The sequence below is a fragment of the Scyliorhinus torazame genome, chromosome 11 (genome assembly GCF_047496885.1).
Source record: "Scyliorhinus torazame isolate Kashiwa2021f chromosome 11, sScyTor2.1, whole genome shotgun sequence".
Classification (NCBI taxonomy): domain Eukaryota; kingdom Metazoa; phylum Chordata; class Chondrichthyes; order Carcharhiniformes; family Scyliorhinidae; genus Scyliorhinus; species Scyliorhinus torazame.
This window is the reverse complement of record NC_092717.1, coordinates 185952044-185971272: the sequence shown is the minus strand read 5'-3', so window position 1 is coordinate 185971272 and position 19229 is coordinate 185952044. Positions and strand designations below refer to the sequence as shown.

The 19229-nt window shown below is 42.2% G+C and overlaps 1 protein-coding gene across 1 annotated transcript in view; it reads right to left on the bottom strand.

Moving 5' to 3' along the window:
- Nucleotides 1-4615: 4615 nt before the first annotated feature.
- ccdc12 (coiled-coil domain containing 12) overlaps nucleotides 4616-19229 on the bottom strand; it is a 109738-nt gene continuing 95124 nt past the window's right edge. The window contains exons 3-7 of the mRNA XM_072468155.1: nucleotides 13381-13460; nucleotides 11873-11934; nucleotides 8058-8092; nucleotides 7768-7844; nucleotides 4616-6079 (exon numbers count right to left, since the gene is read on the bottom strand). Of these exons, the coding sequence (XP_072324256.1) occupies nucleotides 6000-6079; nucleotides 7768-7844; nucleotides 8058-8092; nucleotides 11873-11934; nucleotides 13381-13460 (334 nt within the window). The 3' untranslated portion in view covers nucleotides 4616-5999. The remainder of the gene's footprint in view (nucleotides 6080-7767; nucleotides 7845-8057; nucleotides 8093-11872; nucleotides 11935-13380; nucleotides 13461-19229) is intronic.

The window sequence follows — 19229 nt, the reverse complement described above, 5'->3', positions numbered from 1 at the left end:
CTTTCCAGATAGTAATCAAATTCACTTTTGTGCTCTTTTGACATTTCTGACAGTCATCCAGACTCAAAACGTTAGCTCTGTTCCCTCTCCCCAGATACTATCAAACCGGCTGAGATTTTCCAGCATTTTATGTTTTTGTCCCTTTTGAATGCCTCGATTGAACCTGCTTCCACACCACACTCAAGGCAGTACATGCCAGATCCTAATCACCTACTGCGTACAGTTTTTCTTGTGACCCCATTGCTTCTTTTGCCAATTATCTTCCATCTGTGCCCTCTCATTCTGGATTTTTCCATCAATGGGGACAGTTTCTTCCCATCTGTCCAGATCTCTAATGATTTTTGAATTCCTCTCGTCGCACCGCCTCTCGACTTTATCAAAGGAAAACAGTCCCAACTTCTTTCATGAAGCCACATAACTGAAATTCCTCATGCCTGGAATCATTCTCATGAATCTTTTCTGCACTCTAATGCCTTAATCTTTCCTGAAGTATCATATCCAGAACAGGGTGCAGTGTTTCATGCAGGTTTAACAATGTTCTTGTACTCTATGACCATACTGATAAAGCCCAGGATATCGTATACTTTTCAACCACTCTCTCAACCTGCCCTGCCATCCTCAATGATTTATGCACATGTACACTCAGCTCCCTCGGCTCCTGCAGCCCCTTTAGAACTATACCTTTATATTCTCTTCATTCTTCCTACCAATCTCTTTACACTTTGCTGCATTAAATTTCAGATGTGCCCATTACACCAATGTATGTCCTTTTGAAATTCTACACTATCTAGTTCACAATACTTCCAGGTTTTGTACCGTTTGCAAATCTTGAAATTGTGCCCGAGACACCAATTTGTAGGTCACGAATATATATCAGGGTCCTAAAACTTTTTCCAGTCCGATAAATAACACTACTCGGTTTCCTGTCACAGCTAATGTTATATCTATATTGCTACTGACAATTTTATTCATAAGCTCTAACTGTGCTCATAAATCTGTAGTGCGGCACTTTATCCAATGCCTTTTGGAAGTCCATATAAACAGCATTACCCACGTTAATGCTGAGGGTTACTTTTTCAAAAACATGTGCAAAGTTAGTGAAACATGGTTTGTTGGCTTTCCTTAATTAACCTGCAATTGCCCAAAAGACTCTCCAAAACTCTGCATTCCTTCGACACTGGTCACCCCACCATTGGCGATCGAAGCTCACACTCTGGAATTACTTCCTTAAACTACTCCATCCCCTTGTGCTGTTATGCTTACTAAATTACAACAGTGGCTACACTTCAAAAGTACATAATTTCATGTAAAGCATTTTGGGATGTCACAAGGAGATTCTGGGGGTCTATGAGTCAACCTGGTCAGCAAGGACATGGGAGACAGGTCTATGATATATAATGTAAGTTAGGATAGAAGCAACATAGGCCGGAATTTTCCACTGCTACCCGCAGCGGAAGATATCGCAAAAGTGACAAAAACAATTTCACATCGGCTCCAGACGTCAACACCTTCCCTGCTGTGCCATGTTGAGAACATAATTTTGATGTGTTTGAATATCATGGATACTTGTTATAATGGCTGCCCGCCAGAATCACCATCAACACTGGGCACGTCGGGATCTATTAGACCGACATGTTTCAAAGCCTTATATAAGTGATGTGCACCTGGAGACCCGCAACATACTCATGATTTTGAGGTTTCTTCACTTACCTTGTGTTGTGCAGCATTGCGACACCTCAGTCTCTGCACTAGGCTTCACAGGCAGCACCACATCGCTTTCAGGGAGGTTTCATAGGCAAGGCTGTACTCTACCAAACCAGTAGTAACATCCTGTAGTGCAACAAGGACTCAACTAGGGTTGGGGGGGCAAACTGTCGACTTGCGAGTGAGGGGGGGGTCTGGGGGAAAGAGTGGGGCAGGTTGCATTCAGACATATGATGAAGGGCGATGTGAAGCAGGAGCATCCTCTGGGCCATAATGAGGAACACAGTGATCTAAGTGAGTTCCGACCAAAATGGGGGGATCACTGAATGAAGAAGTAATTTAGATAGAATCGCTGGCTTTGCAACCATTGTTCTTATCACAGTCCACAGAGAGGGCACATCAAAGCCCTCATGTCAATCCAGTGTCAGTTGTGTCCAGCATGTTGTGCGCAGGGTGTTGTCGTAACATTATCCACCTCAGTCCCTGGGGTTTCTGGCATGACACTGGGCTGCAGATGGAACACAAAGTCAGGGGAGGTATCTATAGCCTAAAGCTGTGGAAAAGGTAGGGGTGTTCAACGGTCTCATGGTGGGGGTCTCTATAATTCACTGTGCAATAGGCCTCAATATGGGGAGCGGTAAGGCCATGAGGGGGTAGAGGACCTTCTGGTGGGCATCCAGCAGATGGCACAGCGAGGAATCACTAAAATTTGATACAGCACGTTTCTTCCCTTTGGGGGCTCTGTCTTCCATGAAATAGGCCTGGATTAGTCATTGAATGGGAATGGGCAGCACGGTAGCACAGTGGTTAGCACTGTTGCTTCACAATGCCAGGGACCCGGGTTCGATTCCCGGTTTGGGTCACTGTCAGCGTGGAGTCTACACGTTCTTCCCTTGTCTATGTAGGATTCCTCCGGGTGCTGCGATTTCCTCCCACAAGCCCCGAAAGACGTGCTTGTTAGGCACATTGGACATTCTGAATTCTCCCTCAGTGTACCCAAACAGGTGCCGTAGTGTGGCGACTAGATTTTCACAGTAACTTCATTGCAGTGTTAATGTAAGCCTACTTGTGACACTTAAGATTATTATTAGTTTTAATATGTGCATCTAAAGCGATGGTCTGCTGAGGTCACAGGTTCTCCACCCACCCATGATCCAAAGCATCTCCTGATGCATAATTAAAGATAGGTGAAGCAAACAATATTGCACGAAAACGCACCATTGCACCCAGCAGTGAAAACACCACATTTTACACCAGTCCCTGCACTTAGTGCGCAGAGGGGAAAATTCTACCCACAGTTTAACAATAATAATAATCTTTATTAGTGTAACAAGTAGGCTTACATTAACACCTATCGTGCTCGTTTGGTGAATTGGACGTTCTGAATTCTCCCTCTCAGTGTACCCGAACAGGTGCCAGGTGTGGCGACTAGGGGATTTTCACAGTAACTTCATTGCAGTGTTACTGTAAGCCTACTTGTGACAATAATAAAGATTATTATTAAGTATGGTACATCAGTGGTGGAAGGAGTGAATGTTTATTGTTGTTGAATGAGCTATCAATCAAACAGACTTCTTTGTCCTGGATGGTGATCGCCGTAGAGTGTTGCAGTCGCACCCATTCATGTACCCATGACTTCTACCTGACACTTCATGAAAAGCCTTTTGAAAATTTGCATGCATCACGTACACTATAATTCCCTTTTCAAGGCACATTACTGTTTCCTCGCTCATCTTTAACCCAGAGCAACCATGGATTATTACTTTTGTCAGATACTTCTGGGCTGTGATTTATTCATGTTGGCAGTCCTAAATGAACCCATGCCATGCTGAGTGAATATTTTCCCATAGTACGACTTCCAGAAGTCCATCATCTATTAATGTTCAGCTGACTGACCAAGAGATACCACTTTATTACTCACTCCATGTCTGAACAGTAATGTTCAATTGGCAAACCTGCTACAATGTCCATTGACATGGTCAAAGTTTCTGCTACTTACCTCTGACTTCCTTCAGCATCCTAGGACAAAGTCATCAGAGCCTGGTGCCAAAGCCACTTTGAGTTCCATCTTTTACCATATAACTTCCTTATTTATAGTCACCGCATCTAATAGCCACAGCTCCTCTTGTACTCTTTTGATTCCCAGTTCCAAACTCCACTTCAAAGAACATATTGGGGCATTCTCCTTTAGAAAGTAAAGAGTTGACGGCTACTTTTAATATTACGAACAGGTTGGCTTGGAGAGATATGGCAGAATCATAAACTTGGGGCCATGATTGGAAGTTACTAAAAAAAAACTACAGGAAAATAAGATATTTCTTAGTATAGCTAGAATGTGAAACTCACTACCTCAGGAAATGTTTACAGCAAATGGCTTCGATGCTTTTAAAAAGCAACTTGATGAGTACACGAGAGAAAAGGGAAAAGAACAAAATGCTGAAAAGCTGAAATGAGGACAAGACTTGTGCGGTGCATAAACACATGGCTTGTTTCTGTGCTTTATATTCTATATAATTCGATGAAAATAATTGAGGCAAACTACTCGTTTAGTATCTCTGCCATTCGTTCACTCTCCATTAGATTCAACATTTATCATTAAAGGCTACTAACACCATTCAAATACAATGTAGCTACCCCAGATTTGTAAGTCAATTACAGTACTGTGGAATACTAATGGCTTCTACAGGTCAGTCTGTCAGGGCTGGTGGACCATGCTTGGTTTCTGCGGCTGGAGTTGTCAAGGGTGGTAGAACGCTGTTGACTCTATAAGTCAGGTTGTCTGGGCTGATGATGTGGTTCTGGCAGACCAGGCATGGCCTACATGTCAAAGCCTGAATAGCCCTGGTTAGATTACTTGACCTATCATTTACTCCAAACGTCATTATGACTCATTTCACTGTAACCCACTAGGTTTGAATTGTACTTTGTTTTAATTATAAATTGATGGAACCTTTTACATACAAATGTCCAAAAGATCACCGAGACGGAAGGCTAACCAGTAAACAAAGGGCAAATCTGCTTAGTGAAACTCTAACTGTGACTTGTGACAGCAGTACACACAGCCAAATAGGCAGAGACACCCCACAGAAACTCACATCCCCACAGAGGAATACAGATACCCACACATGATAAAGCTTTACAATCTTCACATATATCCAGAAAGAGATACACCATAAGACACAATAAATTGGGCTGAAACTTAAGAAACACTTAGTTTTTAAAAAGAAAAATTGCAGGAACATATAGGTATTTCTCAGGTGGTTCGGGTTTGGGCTCTTCAGCATTTCTAATGGAGGGTCTCTACCTGAAACATTTACCTGCCTTTCCTCTATCAGACACTGTCCAACATATGGGTATGTTTTTTGTTTCAGATCCAATCTTTTGCAGTCTTATATTATTTTTAAATGTTATAGAAGTTTATTAGTGTGCTCAGGTTGTATCTGCAGCCACTGGCACTGTCATTTCAATGGGTTTTAATAGTACAAGCTTCACTTCTTAGATCTTGATGCAAGCTCTGGTCTTTTTACAACTTCACAACCCTCATTTCCCAATCCTTTCACAACAATTTGATTAGATTTCCTGCAGGACCAAGTGAGCTGAAGACAGAGTCTGTGATAATAGGGAGATATTAATGAACTCTCAAGGGGACCTTAATTATCCTGCAGATGTCAGAGAGGTTCCAAGCTAAGCTTACTGAAGTTCACATCTTAAAAGCAACATCAAGCAATTCACCACATGAGAAACCAGGAGGAAATGTAAAAGTAGGCCTCAGCATTCCAAAGTGAAGAGCTGTTTATGCATAACTGCACAGAACAACAGACAGACTTCACGGACTAATGCGTCTGTAATAGAAAGCAGTCACCAAAGCCTAGAGTCAGTGCTAAATGGTTGATCTCTAATGAAGTGGGAATGAGTTACAAGAAAAAATACAGGCTCTGACCTGGAAAGGAAGGAACCAGGAGAGATCCAGTAAAGGTTTAGAAAATGGTACAGAAAAAGTAAATTCTGGGAGATTTCAAGATAGACTGAACAGTGGGACATGAAAAATTAGGACTGATGTCAGGAAATTCTTCACACATCAACATTTGGAATCGACTTCCAGGCAAGGTGGTGAATCTTATTGGATGAAGGGCTGAATGGCCTTCTTCCTCTTCGCTGTGACCACTCAGTGGGTTTCCTTCCAAGGGCAAAAGTGAACAAAAGTTTCCAGATACTGTGGCAGTGTTCGCATTCCCCAGAGTCAACTGGTTTATGTCTGGCCCTTCCCCACCTCATTGTCCAGGTGAGAATCTGAATCACTCAGAGTCATAATCCTCCTGCTTCACAGCTCCAACTGCAGATGCCAGATCATCTTCATTTCCTTTTAGTTTCTCCCCTGTGGGATTGAAAATAAATTATCATCACCCCAATAATAAGAACAGGCTTCCTTCCCCTGTCTCCACCAACCTAATATCTACAGCTTGGTGGTTGCTGTGCCCAGGAAGGACTTCAATGCTCACTGCTTTTCTGGTCGCACTTAAACAAAGTGAGGTTTAATACAATTAAAAGCCTATGCATTTGTGATTTATTGAGTGCAAGTGTAAATGAGAATGACTCAATGAGAGCAAGGGAGAGAAGAAGAGAAAATAAATGAATGTGTGGAAGTGAATGAATAGGAGTAAGAGAAAGATTTAGAGCGGGCAGGGGAGTGTGTGTGGGGAGAAAGTGAGACATTTTGAGAGAGAAAAAAAAGAGTAAGAGTTGGACAGAGAGAAAGAATGTGGGAGAGTTCAAGTGCAAGAGAGATGTATTTTGTGATGGTATGTTGAGTGTTGACAGGGTTTAGTTTGGTTGTGTGGCCCTCCACCAACGGTGGGGCAGTTCGACTATATTATTGCTCTGCCAGTTGTACTGTTTAATTGGGGCTTTGTCGACATTTATTCTCCCCAAACCTCTTCCTCCTCCGCTCATGATGGCAATGACTCCTAATGATCACTGTGGGAGGTTGGCCTGCAGGCTGATCAATATTGACTGGCATCACAGCCACAAAGCCAAGGCTGATCCTGACCTCAAAGTTTACACACCCACTTTTCTACAGGAATACACTTACAGGTGGACACAATACACAAAATGGTAAGAACTGCAGAGGCGGCAGCTATTTGGCTCCTGCACTAATGTTGGGGCAGCCCATCATTTATTCTGAAGCTACTTCCTTGTATGCAATTAACATTCCTCCTTTCAAATATACATCCAATTCCCTTCCTAATTAAATGATAATCTCTGCCTGAGTAACCATTTGTGGTATAGCATTCCATACTGCAAGACCCATTAGGTTCAAGAAACAGTATTCAAGTGTCAGCCTTGATCCAGGAGTAGCTTTGTTTCAACTTGAGCAACAATTCTCGGCAACTGGTTCCACAACTCTTTTATTCTAGGTGATTAAATTTTGAGCAACTTCCTTCTTGGTCATAATTTGCAGTACTGAGGGGATGTTGCATCACCAGAGTACTGCCTTTCAAATCAGCATGCAAACAAGGACCTCAGATGCCCTTTCAGATAAAAGTTAAATCCCATAACAGTCTTGGAAAAGCAGAGGTGTTCTGTAGGTGTCACAGCCAATATTTCTCCCGCAATTATCACTGAAAACATACTACTTATCTCATTGCTGATTGTGGGAGATTGTTGTTAGCACATTGGCTAATGTGCTCCCCCAGAGCGGAAAAACAAAGTGCTTTTGGACATCCTGAAGGCTGGAAAGCTACTATACAAATGCAAGTTCTTTCTTTTTCCACAGAACAACCCTACCTAGTCCTTTCTCATATTTTCCTCTATCGCCCAACAAAATCCTCCACCCCCCCCACATTAATTTTCCACTTCAATGTCATTCTCCAGTAACTTGATTCTGCGTGGGCTGAAAAAGAACCTTCCGACTGCCCTTCTTACTCCTGCTCTTTCTTTTTTGTGTGCGTCCCTGGGCTCTAAACCCTTAACCACAATGAACAAATTTATTTTCTAATCACCAATGCTTCTGTCAGCTGCCTTTGAATATCACATTCAAAGCAAAATATTTATTTAATTACTCACGGATTAGTTCTGCTATCGCTCTCTGCGTCCTCTTCTCCAACCTTTCCAGTTTCTTGGCTACATCCCTTTTCAGATCCCTATGAAAGAAAACCAGTATTACCACCACAGTACTCTTTGAAAACGCTCTCTAATACAGAACTAACTTGGCAATCGCATAACGGTCACAAGATGGCCATTGTGATAAATTGAAAAATGTCACACAGGGAAGTAGAACTAGTAAGTAGTATTACCTTACATACAAATTAGATAACTTAGTTTCAAAAAGATAGATACAAAACTCAGTCACATACCAGTCAGGCTTCCTGGGTGCAAGGTTCACCAAGTCCTAGAAAATATAGTTAAAGCGTTAATAATATTTTAACAACAGTTCAAGAATGGAAATTCAACTGCTGCTGTTCTTCAAAATTATTTTGAAAACAAGGGGGGTAACAGGTCAGGCCATTGATGTATACTTTCCTCATTAGGACGTGGGTTCAGTTCCAATAAAGATCTGTGAGATCTCTACTGGCTAACAGCCTCTGATAAGAAACAAACTTGAGCATTGGCACAAGAACTGGCATCATCAATCAGGGAGGCTGAAAAATAGCTGATATGGGTAAGGAACTATCACATATTTGAGATTGGGATCAAGGCACATTATAGAAAACTTTATTATGTACCTCGGAGTAAAAGGAGAGATTCTTCACCTTTTAAAAAAAAAAATCATGGAATATGGGTGTCACTGGCTAGGCCAGCAACTATTGACATCCCTAACTGCCCTTGAAAAGGTGATAGTGTACAGCCTTCTTGAACCATTTCAGCCCATGTATTTTAGGAACACCTATGGCGCTGTTAACGAGGGGAGTTCCAGGGTTTTGACCAAATAACAGTGAAGGAATGAAAATATTGTTCCAAGTCATAATGTTGGAGGGAAACATACAGGTGGTGGTATTCCCATACATCTCCTACCTTTGTCCTTAAACGTGGTAGAGGTCACGGGTTTAGAAGGTGCCGTTGAAGGAGTCATGGTGCATTGCTGCAGTGCATTTTGTAGATGGTCGCTCCTACCATATTAACATGGACAGATGCATCTGCAACAGGCAGGTCGATGAGGATGAGGTCTCTTTTGTTTTTTCCTCATTCAGTTCCCTCATCACCTGTCGCAGACCCATTCTAGCAGTTATGCCCTTTAGGACTCAGCCAGCTTGGTCAGTAGTGGTCCTACCAAGCCACTCTTAGTGATGGACATTGAAGTCCCCCCACCCAGAATACATTCTGTGCAGTAGCCTTCAAAGCATCCTCCAAGTGCTGTTCAGCTGAGGGTGGATGGTAAGTGGTTTTGATGAGATGTATGGGAACACCACCACCTGTATGTTTTCCTCCAAGCCACATACCATCATGACTTGAAACTATATCTTCATTCCTTCACTGTTGGGTCAAAATCCTGGAACTATCACCTAAACGTTTGAGGACTCCCAGGGCCACTCCCTCCCGACTGTATACGACTGTGCTGTGCCACCTCTGCCGGGTCTGTCCTGCTGGTGGGACAGGACATACCCAGAGATGGTAGTAGTGGAATCTGGGACATTGTCTGTAAGTATGACTATTTCAGGCTGTTGCTTGACTCGCCTGTGAGATAGATCTCCCAATTTGACACAAGCACCCAGATGTTATAAGGAGGATTTTGCAGGAACAACAGAGCTGGGTTTGCCATTGTCATTTCCAGTGGCAAGGTCAATGCTGGGTGGTCTATCTGGTTTCTTTCCTTTTTATTGACTCTGTAGCTGTTTGGTACAACCAAGTGACTTGCTAGGCCGTTTCAGAGGGCACTTAAGAGTCAACCACACTGCTGGCAGATTTCCTTCCCGAAAGGACATTAGTGAACCAGTTGGGTTTTTATGACAATCAACAATGGTTTCATAATCATTAAACTTTTTAATTCCAGATATTTATTGATTAAATTTCCACCACCTGCTGTGGCGGGGTTTGAACCTGGGTCCCCAGAGTATTACCGTGGGTCTCTGGATCACCAGTCCAGTGACAATACCACTACGCCACTGCCTCCCCTCTAATGTTTCCTCTTATGGGTAAAACAAGGGGACACATTTTTTTTTAAAAAGTGGTCTCCACACACCATCCTGACCCTCTTGGAATTAAATCACCTTACTTTATCTGTCACTGTGTCAAAAACCTGGAACTCCTGCCTAATAGCACGGTGGGTGTACCTACACCACATAGACTGCTGTGATCAAGAAGGGCAATTGGAGATGGGCAATAAATGCTCACCTTGCCAGTGAAACGCACATTCCATGAAAGAAAGAAGAACAAAACAGAGCTCCAGACGGACCAGGTACTGGAAATTGGGATTAAAATGAGCAGCTAGTTTCTTTTTTCTCTTTCTTGGCAGGTGCATATACGATGGGCTGAATGGCCTTTTTCTGCACCATAACCTTTCTGTGGTTCTGTGGGATTTGTCCAAGGTTCTGTACAATTGAAGCACAGCATCCGCCTTTTATATTGTAACCCCTGTGATGTCACAAGAGGAGCAAAGGAAGTCAAAATATAACAAACTGTTAAGCATAACAAGCAATGACACAAATGGAAATAAAATAGACAAAATAGACAGAAGGGTCACCAAGACACAAGGACCAAGATATGGGGCATCAACAGGAACTCTGTCTGTTTATGGTAGATTTTGAGACGGCTTTTAGAAGAGAGAAAAGGAGTGTTAAAAGCGTTTAAAGAGTGAACCTTAATAGGGCTGACGCAATTTGTCTTAAACAACGGGGCAAAATAGGGAGAAGCTCAAAAAGGGATACAAAGCTGGAAGTTAAACAGATAAGGTGGGAAAGAGTTGAAGAGATTAAGTCGAAGACTTTAAAAGATAGTAAAAACAAAGCTTTTCTTGTATTCAATCATAAGGGCCGTGACTGGAAAGACCAGCATTTATTCTCCATCTCTAGTTCCATGAGACGACATTGATAGACCCTCATTTGAAACTGCTGCAATCTGTGTGGTGAAGGTGTTCCCACAAAGTTATGTTGCTTCAGAATTGTGGGAAAGCAACAATGACATAACAGTGATATATGACACTATGACTTGGAAAAAACTTGAAGGTGTTGGGCTTCATGCAACTGCTGCACTTTTTTTTCTAAGTGGTGGAGGGAGCTTGCTTGCGAGATGTTGGTGAAGCCTTGGTAACTTGCTGCAGTGCCTTCTGCAGTCAGGACACATTGCAGCCACTGTACATTAGTGGTGAAGGGAGTGGATGTTAAAGCTGGTGGTTGGATTGTCAATTAATATTGCTGTTAGCAAAAGACATTTACAGTATCTGTGACCAGCCTCCTCAAACCACCATGGTCTTAGCTATCAATTTATTTCTGTCTTCCCCTAGTTGAAAGCATTGACTAATGGCCCAGTAAAATTCCACACATTGGTCCTTCTCTGCGAAGTTGACTGTTCTTCATTTGTAAGTCGACAAAGTAAGTGCTGGCATGCTGTTGAACCTGTCAGGACATCACAGCCAAGTACAATTGTACAGCTTTGACAAAGAGTCATCCAGACTCGAAAGGTTAGCTCCTTTTCTCTCGCCACAGATGCTGTCAGACCTGCTGAGATAGTCCAGTATTTTCTATTTTTGTTTCAGATTCCAGCATCCACAGTAATTTGCCTTTATTTTACAGTTGTATTCTCACCTGCCAGCCATACAGATGCACATAGCAAGAGTCAATGCATATCCATCAGTGCTACAAAATTGACAATTTTCCAATTTGTCAATGTTCCCTGTTGATTATTCTTGTGTCTACTATGTACGTACTGTGTACATTCCTCGGCCGCAGAAAAATACTTTTCACTGTTCATGTGACAATAAATCAAATCAAATCAAATCGTGATTCAACTCCTCCAAAACCCAGGAGCATCAGGATTAATTAGAGCACTCTGACTACTATTCCAACTGATTAGCACAGTTTTGGGATCGCATCTGGAGCTTTGTACAAATGGCTAATTTGCTCACTCATCACCAAGTCTTGTTTCTCCTGGTTGTAAACCTTTCCAAGCTGAACCTTTCAACATTGATTGGAGTTACAGTAAAAGGTAGCAGTACAGGACAAAAAACATCACATACCACTTCTTCAATGATTGATTCAGGTTTGCCTGCTTCAAGTTGATCCTTCACCTTCTCCTCCACTGTTGGTACAAACACAGAGTGAACAGAGATAAGCAACTGAAATCATCTGTGTAGCAGAGTAATCTGCCTCTTCACCTTCCTGCAAGGAGCCGACTCACTGTCGGAAAGTCTACAGCACCTTATATAAATACTTGATCACATGTGGTAGTACTGGAAGATAAATTGCACCAAGGAGGACTCTCAGTTGAGCCTGATGATGAATTTTCCAGCAGGCCTTATGGGCTAGTGATCATCAAGAGCAATCCTGATTGGTTTTCCCTCCCCCTTACTCAAGGGTACAGGCAACCAACTCTTCACGCATCAGACATTGGACAATCCTGGGCTGCACAGCATAAAAAATGGTTTACAGCCTACTTTGATGTCACACAAGTAGATGATAACGGATTGCAAATACTGCATATGAAGTCAGTGTTGGAAGGATGGATGGAGGCATTTGTTTGGCATCACACTCGCTTGTCCTGAAGGCAGTTGATTCCGTTCTACTTAAATGTCAAAATCGTTTGATGACAGACATCTCCAATTGGGAAAAAAACAACCTTGGACAGACGCATGTATTGGGATCCAGCTTGCAAGCTCTGAGGTTGGCCTTCAGATTATCTTTATATCTAAGTTTGTGTGAGTTCTCATACTCAGCTGTCTATGGTGTACTACCTTTATATGCATATTTCTATAAATATTGAAATACAACTCTGAACATGGAGAATTTAATTGACTTAACCCTTAGCATAATTTTACTTTTCCTTATTTAACAATCCATTTGTCCATTGAGCTAATGAGTATAACTCCCTTATTTTGGTATCTAATCATGTTTACTCTTGTTCCATAGAATTGCTTTTTCACCAGTGAAAATTTTAGTTCCAAATCTGCCTTTGTTACTGCAACATTCTGTATCATTCATACAGATTAAAAAGGATGATTTATGCCAAGAGGTTTCCCTTTGAAAAACTCTGTTCTCCTACTCGGTTATCAAACTATCTGATTTCTCTGAAACTTATTAGGCAATGGCTGCTTTTAATTAAGTCCCTTATCACTTCATCCTGAAATGGGCCACTGCTGCAGGGTCAGCCCTGGTCCAACAATACTTTATATTGACATATTAGCAGGAAAGCGGAGAAAGGAATTTAAGTATTTGACAGAAAGATTAGAGGGGAATGGAGAAGCAATCCTTTAATCCAGAGGGCGATAGGAGTCTGAACACACTGCCTGAAAGATCGGTCAAAGCGAAACAGACAATGTATTTAAAAAGCACTTGGATACACACAAAGTGCCGTAATCTACAGGGCTACGGGCCAAGAACTGGAAGATGGATTAAGCTGGATCTCTCTTCTGGCCAGCACTGCCACAATGGGCCAAATGGCCTCCTTCTGTACCCATAACTTTTCTATATTTCTATGAAAAGACGTGTTAGGGGTTAGTACACGGGTTGCTTCACACAGGTTACTAACCCGAGGCTGGCTTGGCTTTGGGTACTTGTCGTTCTTTCAGTTCTTTATCTTCTGGGATGTAGTTACGGAGTTTCAATTCTCTGAAAGAGAAGAACAAAAAAGTACTTCAAAACAAAAAGATGTCATTTGCAATGTTGAAGTCTCAAAAAAATATATATATATAAATTATCATTCACATATTTTTGGTTTCCGCTTTCTGAATGGAACACAGTAGCAGTCTTGACTCACTGATAGCACTCTATCCTGAGTCAGATGGTTGGGTGTTTAAGTTCCACACAAGATCCTGACATTTCAGTGCTACAGTATCCGGAGACCGGAGAATCGGCGCCAATCGCATGCGGGAGGTCGACACGGCGCCGGCCGGGGGTCGTTGAAAGCGACCCCCGTGGCGATTCTCCGCAGATGACCGGCGGAGTTCCTGCTGGCGTGGTTCACGTATGGTTCCACCCAGCGGGAGCTCAGCGTTGCGGCTGCGGTGGCCATCCGGGGGGGGGGGGGGGGGGGGGGGGGGGGATCAGTCTCCGGTGGGGGGGGGGCACTATTGGCACCGGCGTGAAACACTCCGGTGTTTACGCCGGCGTCAACACTTGGCCACATTTTTGGAGAATCCCGGCCAAGATGCTTAACTGAGCACTTGCCTGCCCTCTCAGGTAGGTATAAAGTATCCCAAAGCACGGTTTCAGAAATAACACGGGAATTCTCCCCGCCAACATTTATCCTTCAAAAATTGATACTAAAACAAGTTGCCTGACCATTTATTTGATCACCGTTTGTGGAGCCTTTAAGTCTGCAAACTGGCTGATGCATTTTCTACAATACAAACTTCAAAATGGAATTCAGTGGCTGTGAAGCTGTTTGTGATATTCTAAGGGTGTGATTTATGTAACACCAATGCAGGTTCTTTCCTAGGAAAGAACTTTCCCTCAGCAACTGTCTGCAGTTCAGATTTATTCCAGATGGATTCTACCTGAAATTCCAGCCATTGTAGGGAAATTTATGTTTGGTTTTAGTTTAGTTTACACGCAACCAAAGTAATCAACCCAATACGGTTTTATGCTGATTTCTGGGACACAAACTCATCACATAACTTGGTCGTAACATCACACTTAAACTTGACAAGGAACAAATGGCCTCAAGGCGGTGATGCAAGACATCAAGGTTGAACAATTTCTGTTACCAAACTATCCAACTCCCTTGCAATTAAAATGAGCAGCTCTGTTCCTGAAATTAAAAGTCATATGCGAACAAAAATAAGTATTAAAACGTTCAGTCTTGTGCATTAAACTAGTATCATTTAACTTGTGATGTTTAAGGGAAGTCACTTTATTTCACACTGCATAACCATCTTTGATTTTGTAAGTTTAGAATTAAGCGCTGTAATTAGCTTTTGTAACTCTGTATTTCTTTTAAATTTTAATATCTGTTAGTTGAATGTACTGTGTTATGTTTAGCAGAACAAGCACGGATAAGTATTTTATAAAGGCTTTGTGTAGCTTTTGTAACTTTGCACATTTACAAAACTTCTATGTTAATTGACTTATACCAAGAACTGACAGATACAACAAAAAGATACTTTAGCAAAAACACATTGATAAGCACCTGTTTTAATGAAGTCCTACAGATCAATTAGACATCACATGCTGTTTTATCTCAAGAAAGCAGACATGAAAACTATTCTCACTTATATTCTATACATAATTCCACAAACATTATATTAGTACTTTGTAAACTTCTTTATCAATTTTAAGGTTATAAGCAACTTTACCACTCTATCCTTTGTTTTAAAAGTAATCCAAATAGGCACAGAGAAAAGTAACAGCAACCTTCAAATAACCTGGCCAAAACATAGTCACTGATAGGGTTCTGATGAGACAATGAGCTCAAGATATCAATTAAGGGGACATAACAGCATATTTCCCCCATTCTGAACAAATGGGCAAAACATTCTTTTGCCTTAGCAAGAAGTAACAGAAACAAACTTTAATGAGAGATATGGTCCCATAAGTAATTGACACCTTACAGGGACAGTCAGGGGACAATGGGAAATGGCATTAATAGATAACCATCACCCTTGAGAAATCAATTAGAAACTGATCAGGCCACCTAGACCAATCACATATTGATCATGCACCACTTAAGCTAATTAAGAATTGGCATCACCTCACTTAGGCCAATTAGAATGTAATAACATCATTGATCACGCTGTGGGTTGGAATGAGTTAATAAGCAGAAGCTTTCACTGCGCAAGTTGCACAGCAAGTGACTGCTGTACGGAGAGAAGCAGAAATTATGGAGAGAGAAAAGAGAGATTGAGTGTCAACCTGCGCCCAAGGCCGAACCAGAATGCAAGAGTCATAGTATGCTCGTCAAGTCCCACCCTGTTTTTAGAGGTATATACAACTTAAAAGATTTCCCGACTTACAGTGGCACAGTGGTTAGCACTGCTGCCTCATGCCACTGAGGACCCGGGTTCGATCCCAGCCCCAGGTCACTGTCCGTGCGGAGTTTGCACATTCTCCCTGTGTCCGCGGTTCTCATCCCACAACCCAAAGATGTGGAGGGTAAGTGGATTGGCCACACTAAATTGCCCCCTAATTAATTGTTTTTTTAAAGATTTCCTGAGTCACTTCACCAAACTGTCGCCTGTTGCCTAAATGGTTAAAGTTTCAAATGTACACGATTAGAATTTAAGTTCAAATAATACCTACAACTTACACCATAATTACAGATATCTCAAAATAATTCAATATTCCTCAAGCCACTGCTTTCACCACATCCTGAGGTCTACGTTCAACACCATGCTCACAATCTTGACCTCTCACTTCAGTAACACCAATCTGAAGATCAAGAAATCAAAGGAAAGAAGATAGGATAAAGTTCACTTTTTAACAATATGTATGCCAAAGAAAGAAGTTCAGTGAATGAAGCTGATGAGCTGAGGACTGAGGCAGCCTCTTGGAAGTATGATCATAGAAAATAGAATACAGCACGGAGGCCATTAGACCTGGGGTTCTCTGTGAGCAATTCACCTAGTACCACTCCCCCTGCCTTTTCCTCCATTGCCCTGCAAATTCAGATACTTGTTCAATTGCCATTTGAAAACCACGATTGAATTTGCATCTAGCCCACACTCAGACATTGCATTCCAGTTCCTAACCATTCACATTGCAAAAATGTTTTTCCTCATGCCTTTCTCAAGCCATTGCTTCTTTAGCAAATCACTTTAAATCTGTGGCCTCGGATTCTTGATCCTTCAGCCAATGCGAACCCCTCATGATTTTGAACTCCTCTATCAAATCTTCTCTTCTCCAAGAACAGTCCCAGCTTTTCCAATCTATTTATATGACAGAAGTCCCTCAGCACCGAAACCATTCTTCTGAGTCTTCTCTGCCAATAATTTCCCGAAGTGTGGTGCCAAAACTGTGATTTGTATAGATCTATCATAATTACCTTGCTTTTGTACATTCTGCCCTTAAATATAAAGTGCAGGGTCCCATATGCTTTATTAATCACTTTCTCAACCTGCTCTGCCATTTTCAATGATTTGTGCACATATACCCCCAGGTCCCACTGTTTCTGCGCCCTCTTTAGAATTGTTCAATTTAGTTTATATCACAATTATACTTTATCTTCCATGATATCTTTAATAGAGAGCATTCTCAGGTTGGCAGGCTGTGACTCGTGGGGTACCGTAAGAATCAGTGCATGGACGCCAGCTATTTACCATCTATATAAATGGGTTGATGCAGGATCAAATACAATATTTCCAAGTTTACTGATGACACAAAACTTGGTGAGAATAGGAGTTGTGTAGGATGCAAAGAGGCTTCAAGAAGGGTTATATAGGTTAAGTGGGTGGGCAAGAACATGGCAGATGGAATATAATGTGGAAAAATATGAAAGTTATCTAATTTGGAAGGAAAAACAGAAATGCAAAGAATGTCTTTATTTTGAAGAGATATGTTGCTGTCCAAAGAAACCTGCGTGTTCTTGTTCATGAGGCACTGAAGCCAACATGCAGGGGCAACAAGGAATTAAGAATGCAAATGATGTTTTAGCTTTTATTAATAATAATCATTTGTCACAAGTAGTCTTCAATGAAGTTACTGTGAAAAGCCCCTAGTCGCCACATTCCGGCACTGTTCGCGGAGGCCGGTACAGGAATTGAACCTGCGCTGCTGGCCTTGTTCTGCATTACAAGCCAGCTGTTCAGCTCACTGTGCTAAACCAGCCCCTAAAATCTTCTGTTTTAGTTCAGATTTCCAGCATCCGCAGTATTTTACTTTTATTTGAGAGTTTCACAAAGAGAGAGTAAAAACACTTTAAAATTAAATAGATCTCCTTGTATTTCCGGAAAGAGGTCGAAGGGTGTTTTAAAAAGCTATTGCTATTGTTCGCAGAGGGTTGCAGGGGCAGGAAGGCTTTAGACCAATAATCTCCATCTTGGACTCTTTATATACCTGGAAAATAATTTTAGAGCAGCTCTTGAGACTCGGGGATGGAAATATTGCAAGGGCATTTGAGTACAGGAGTGAGGAAGTCTTGCTGCAGTTGTACAGAGCCTTGGTGAGACCACACCTGGATTATTCTGCACAGTTTAGGTCTCCTTACCTAAAGAAAGATGTACGAGTCAGAGGGAGAGTGCATTGAAGGTTCACCAGACTAATGGTGGGATTGTCTTATGGGGAGGGATTGAGGAGACTGGGTTTGTATTCTCTAGAGTTCAGAGTAATGAGGTGACGTCATTGAAGTGAATTCTTACAGGGCTCGACAAGGAAAAAGCAAGAAAGATATTTCCCTTGTTTGGGTAGGGCGGGGGGTGGGGGCGGCGTCTAGAACAGGGGACATAGGAAGAGGTAGGCCATTTAGGACTGAGATGAGGAGGAATTTCTTCAGTCTGAGGATGGTGAATCTTTGGAATAATAATCTTTATTGTCACAAGTAGGCTTACATTACACAGCAATGAAGTTACTGTGAAAATCCCCTAGTTGCCACACTTCGACGCCTGTTCGGGTACAGTGAGGGAGAATTCAGAATGCCCAAATTACCGAACAGCACATCTTAATCAAAGACCCTTCCCACCCAGCTTACTCACTCTTCCAACTTCTTCCATCGGGCAAGAGATACAAAAGTCTGAGCACACGCACGAACAGACTCAAAAACAGCTTCTTCCCCACTGTTACTAGACTCCTAAACAACCCTCTTATGGGCTGACCTGATTAACACTACATCCCTGCATGCTTCACCCGATGCCGGTGTCTATGTAGTTACATTGTGCACCTTGTGCTGTCCTATTATGTATTTTATTTTATTTTCATGTACTTAATGATCTGTTGAGCTGCTCGCAGAAAAATACTTTTCACTGCACCTCGGTACACGTGACAATAAACAAATCCAATCCAATCCTTCGGACCTTGTGGGTGGAAACCGGGGAAACCCACACAGCCACGGGAGAACATGCAGACTCCACACAGACAGTGACCCAAGCTGGGAATCGAATCTGGGACCCTGGCGCTGTGAAGCGACAGTGTTAACCACTGTGCTACCGTGCCGCCCATTTCCCTACTCCAGAGAGCTATGGAGGCTGTCAGTGAATATGTTCAAATCGGAGGTTGACAAACTTCGAGACACCACTCACATCAAGGGACATGGGGTAGTGAAGGATGATGGCATTGAGGTTGGAGGTTAGTCATGATTTAGTTACATGGTGGAGCAAGCCCAAGTGCCAAATGGCCTATTCCTATTCTTGCATTCTTATAACATCACAGCTATGACTGAAGCATGGCTTAAAAGGGCAGAAATGGCAGCTCAACATTACTGGTTACAGGGTTTTCAGATGGGATAGAGAG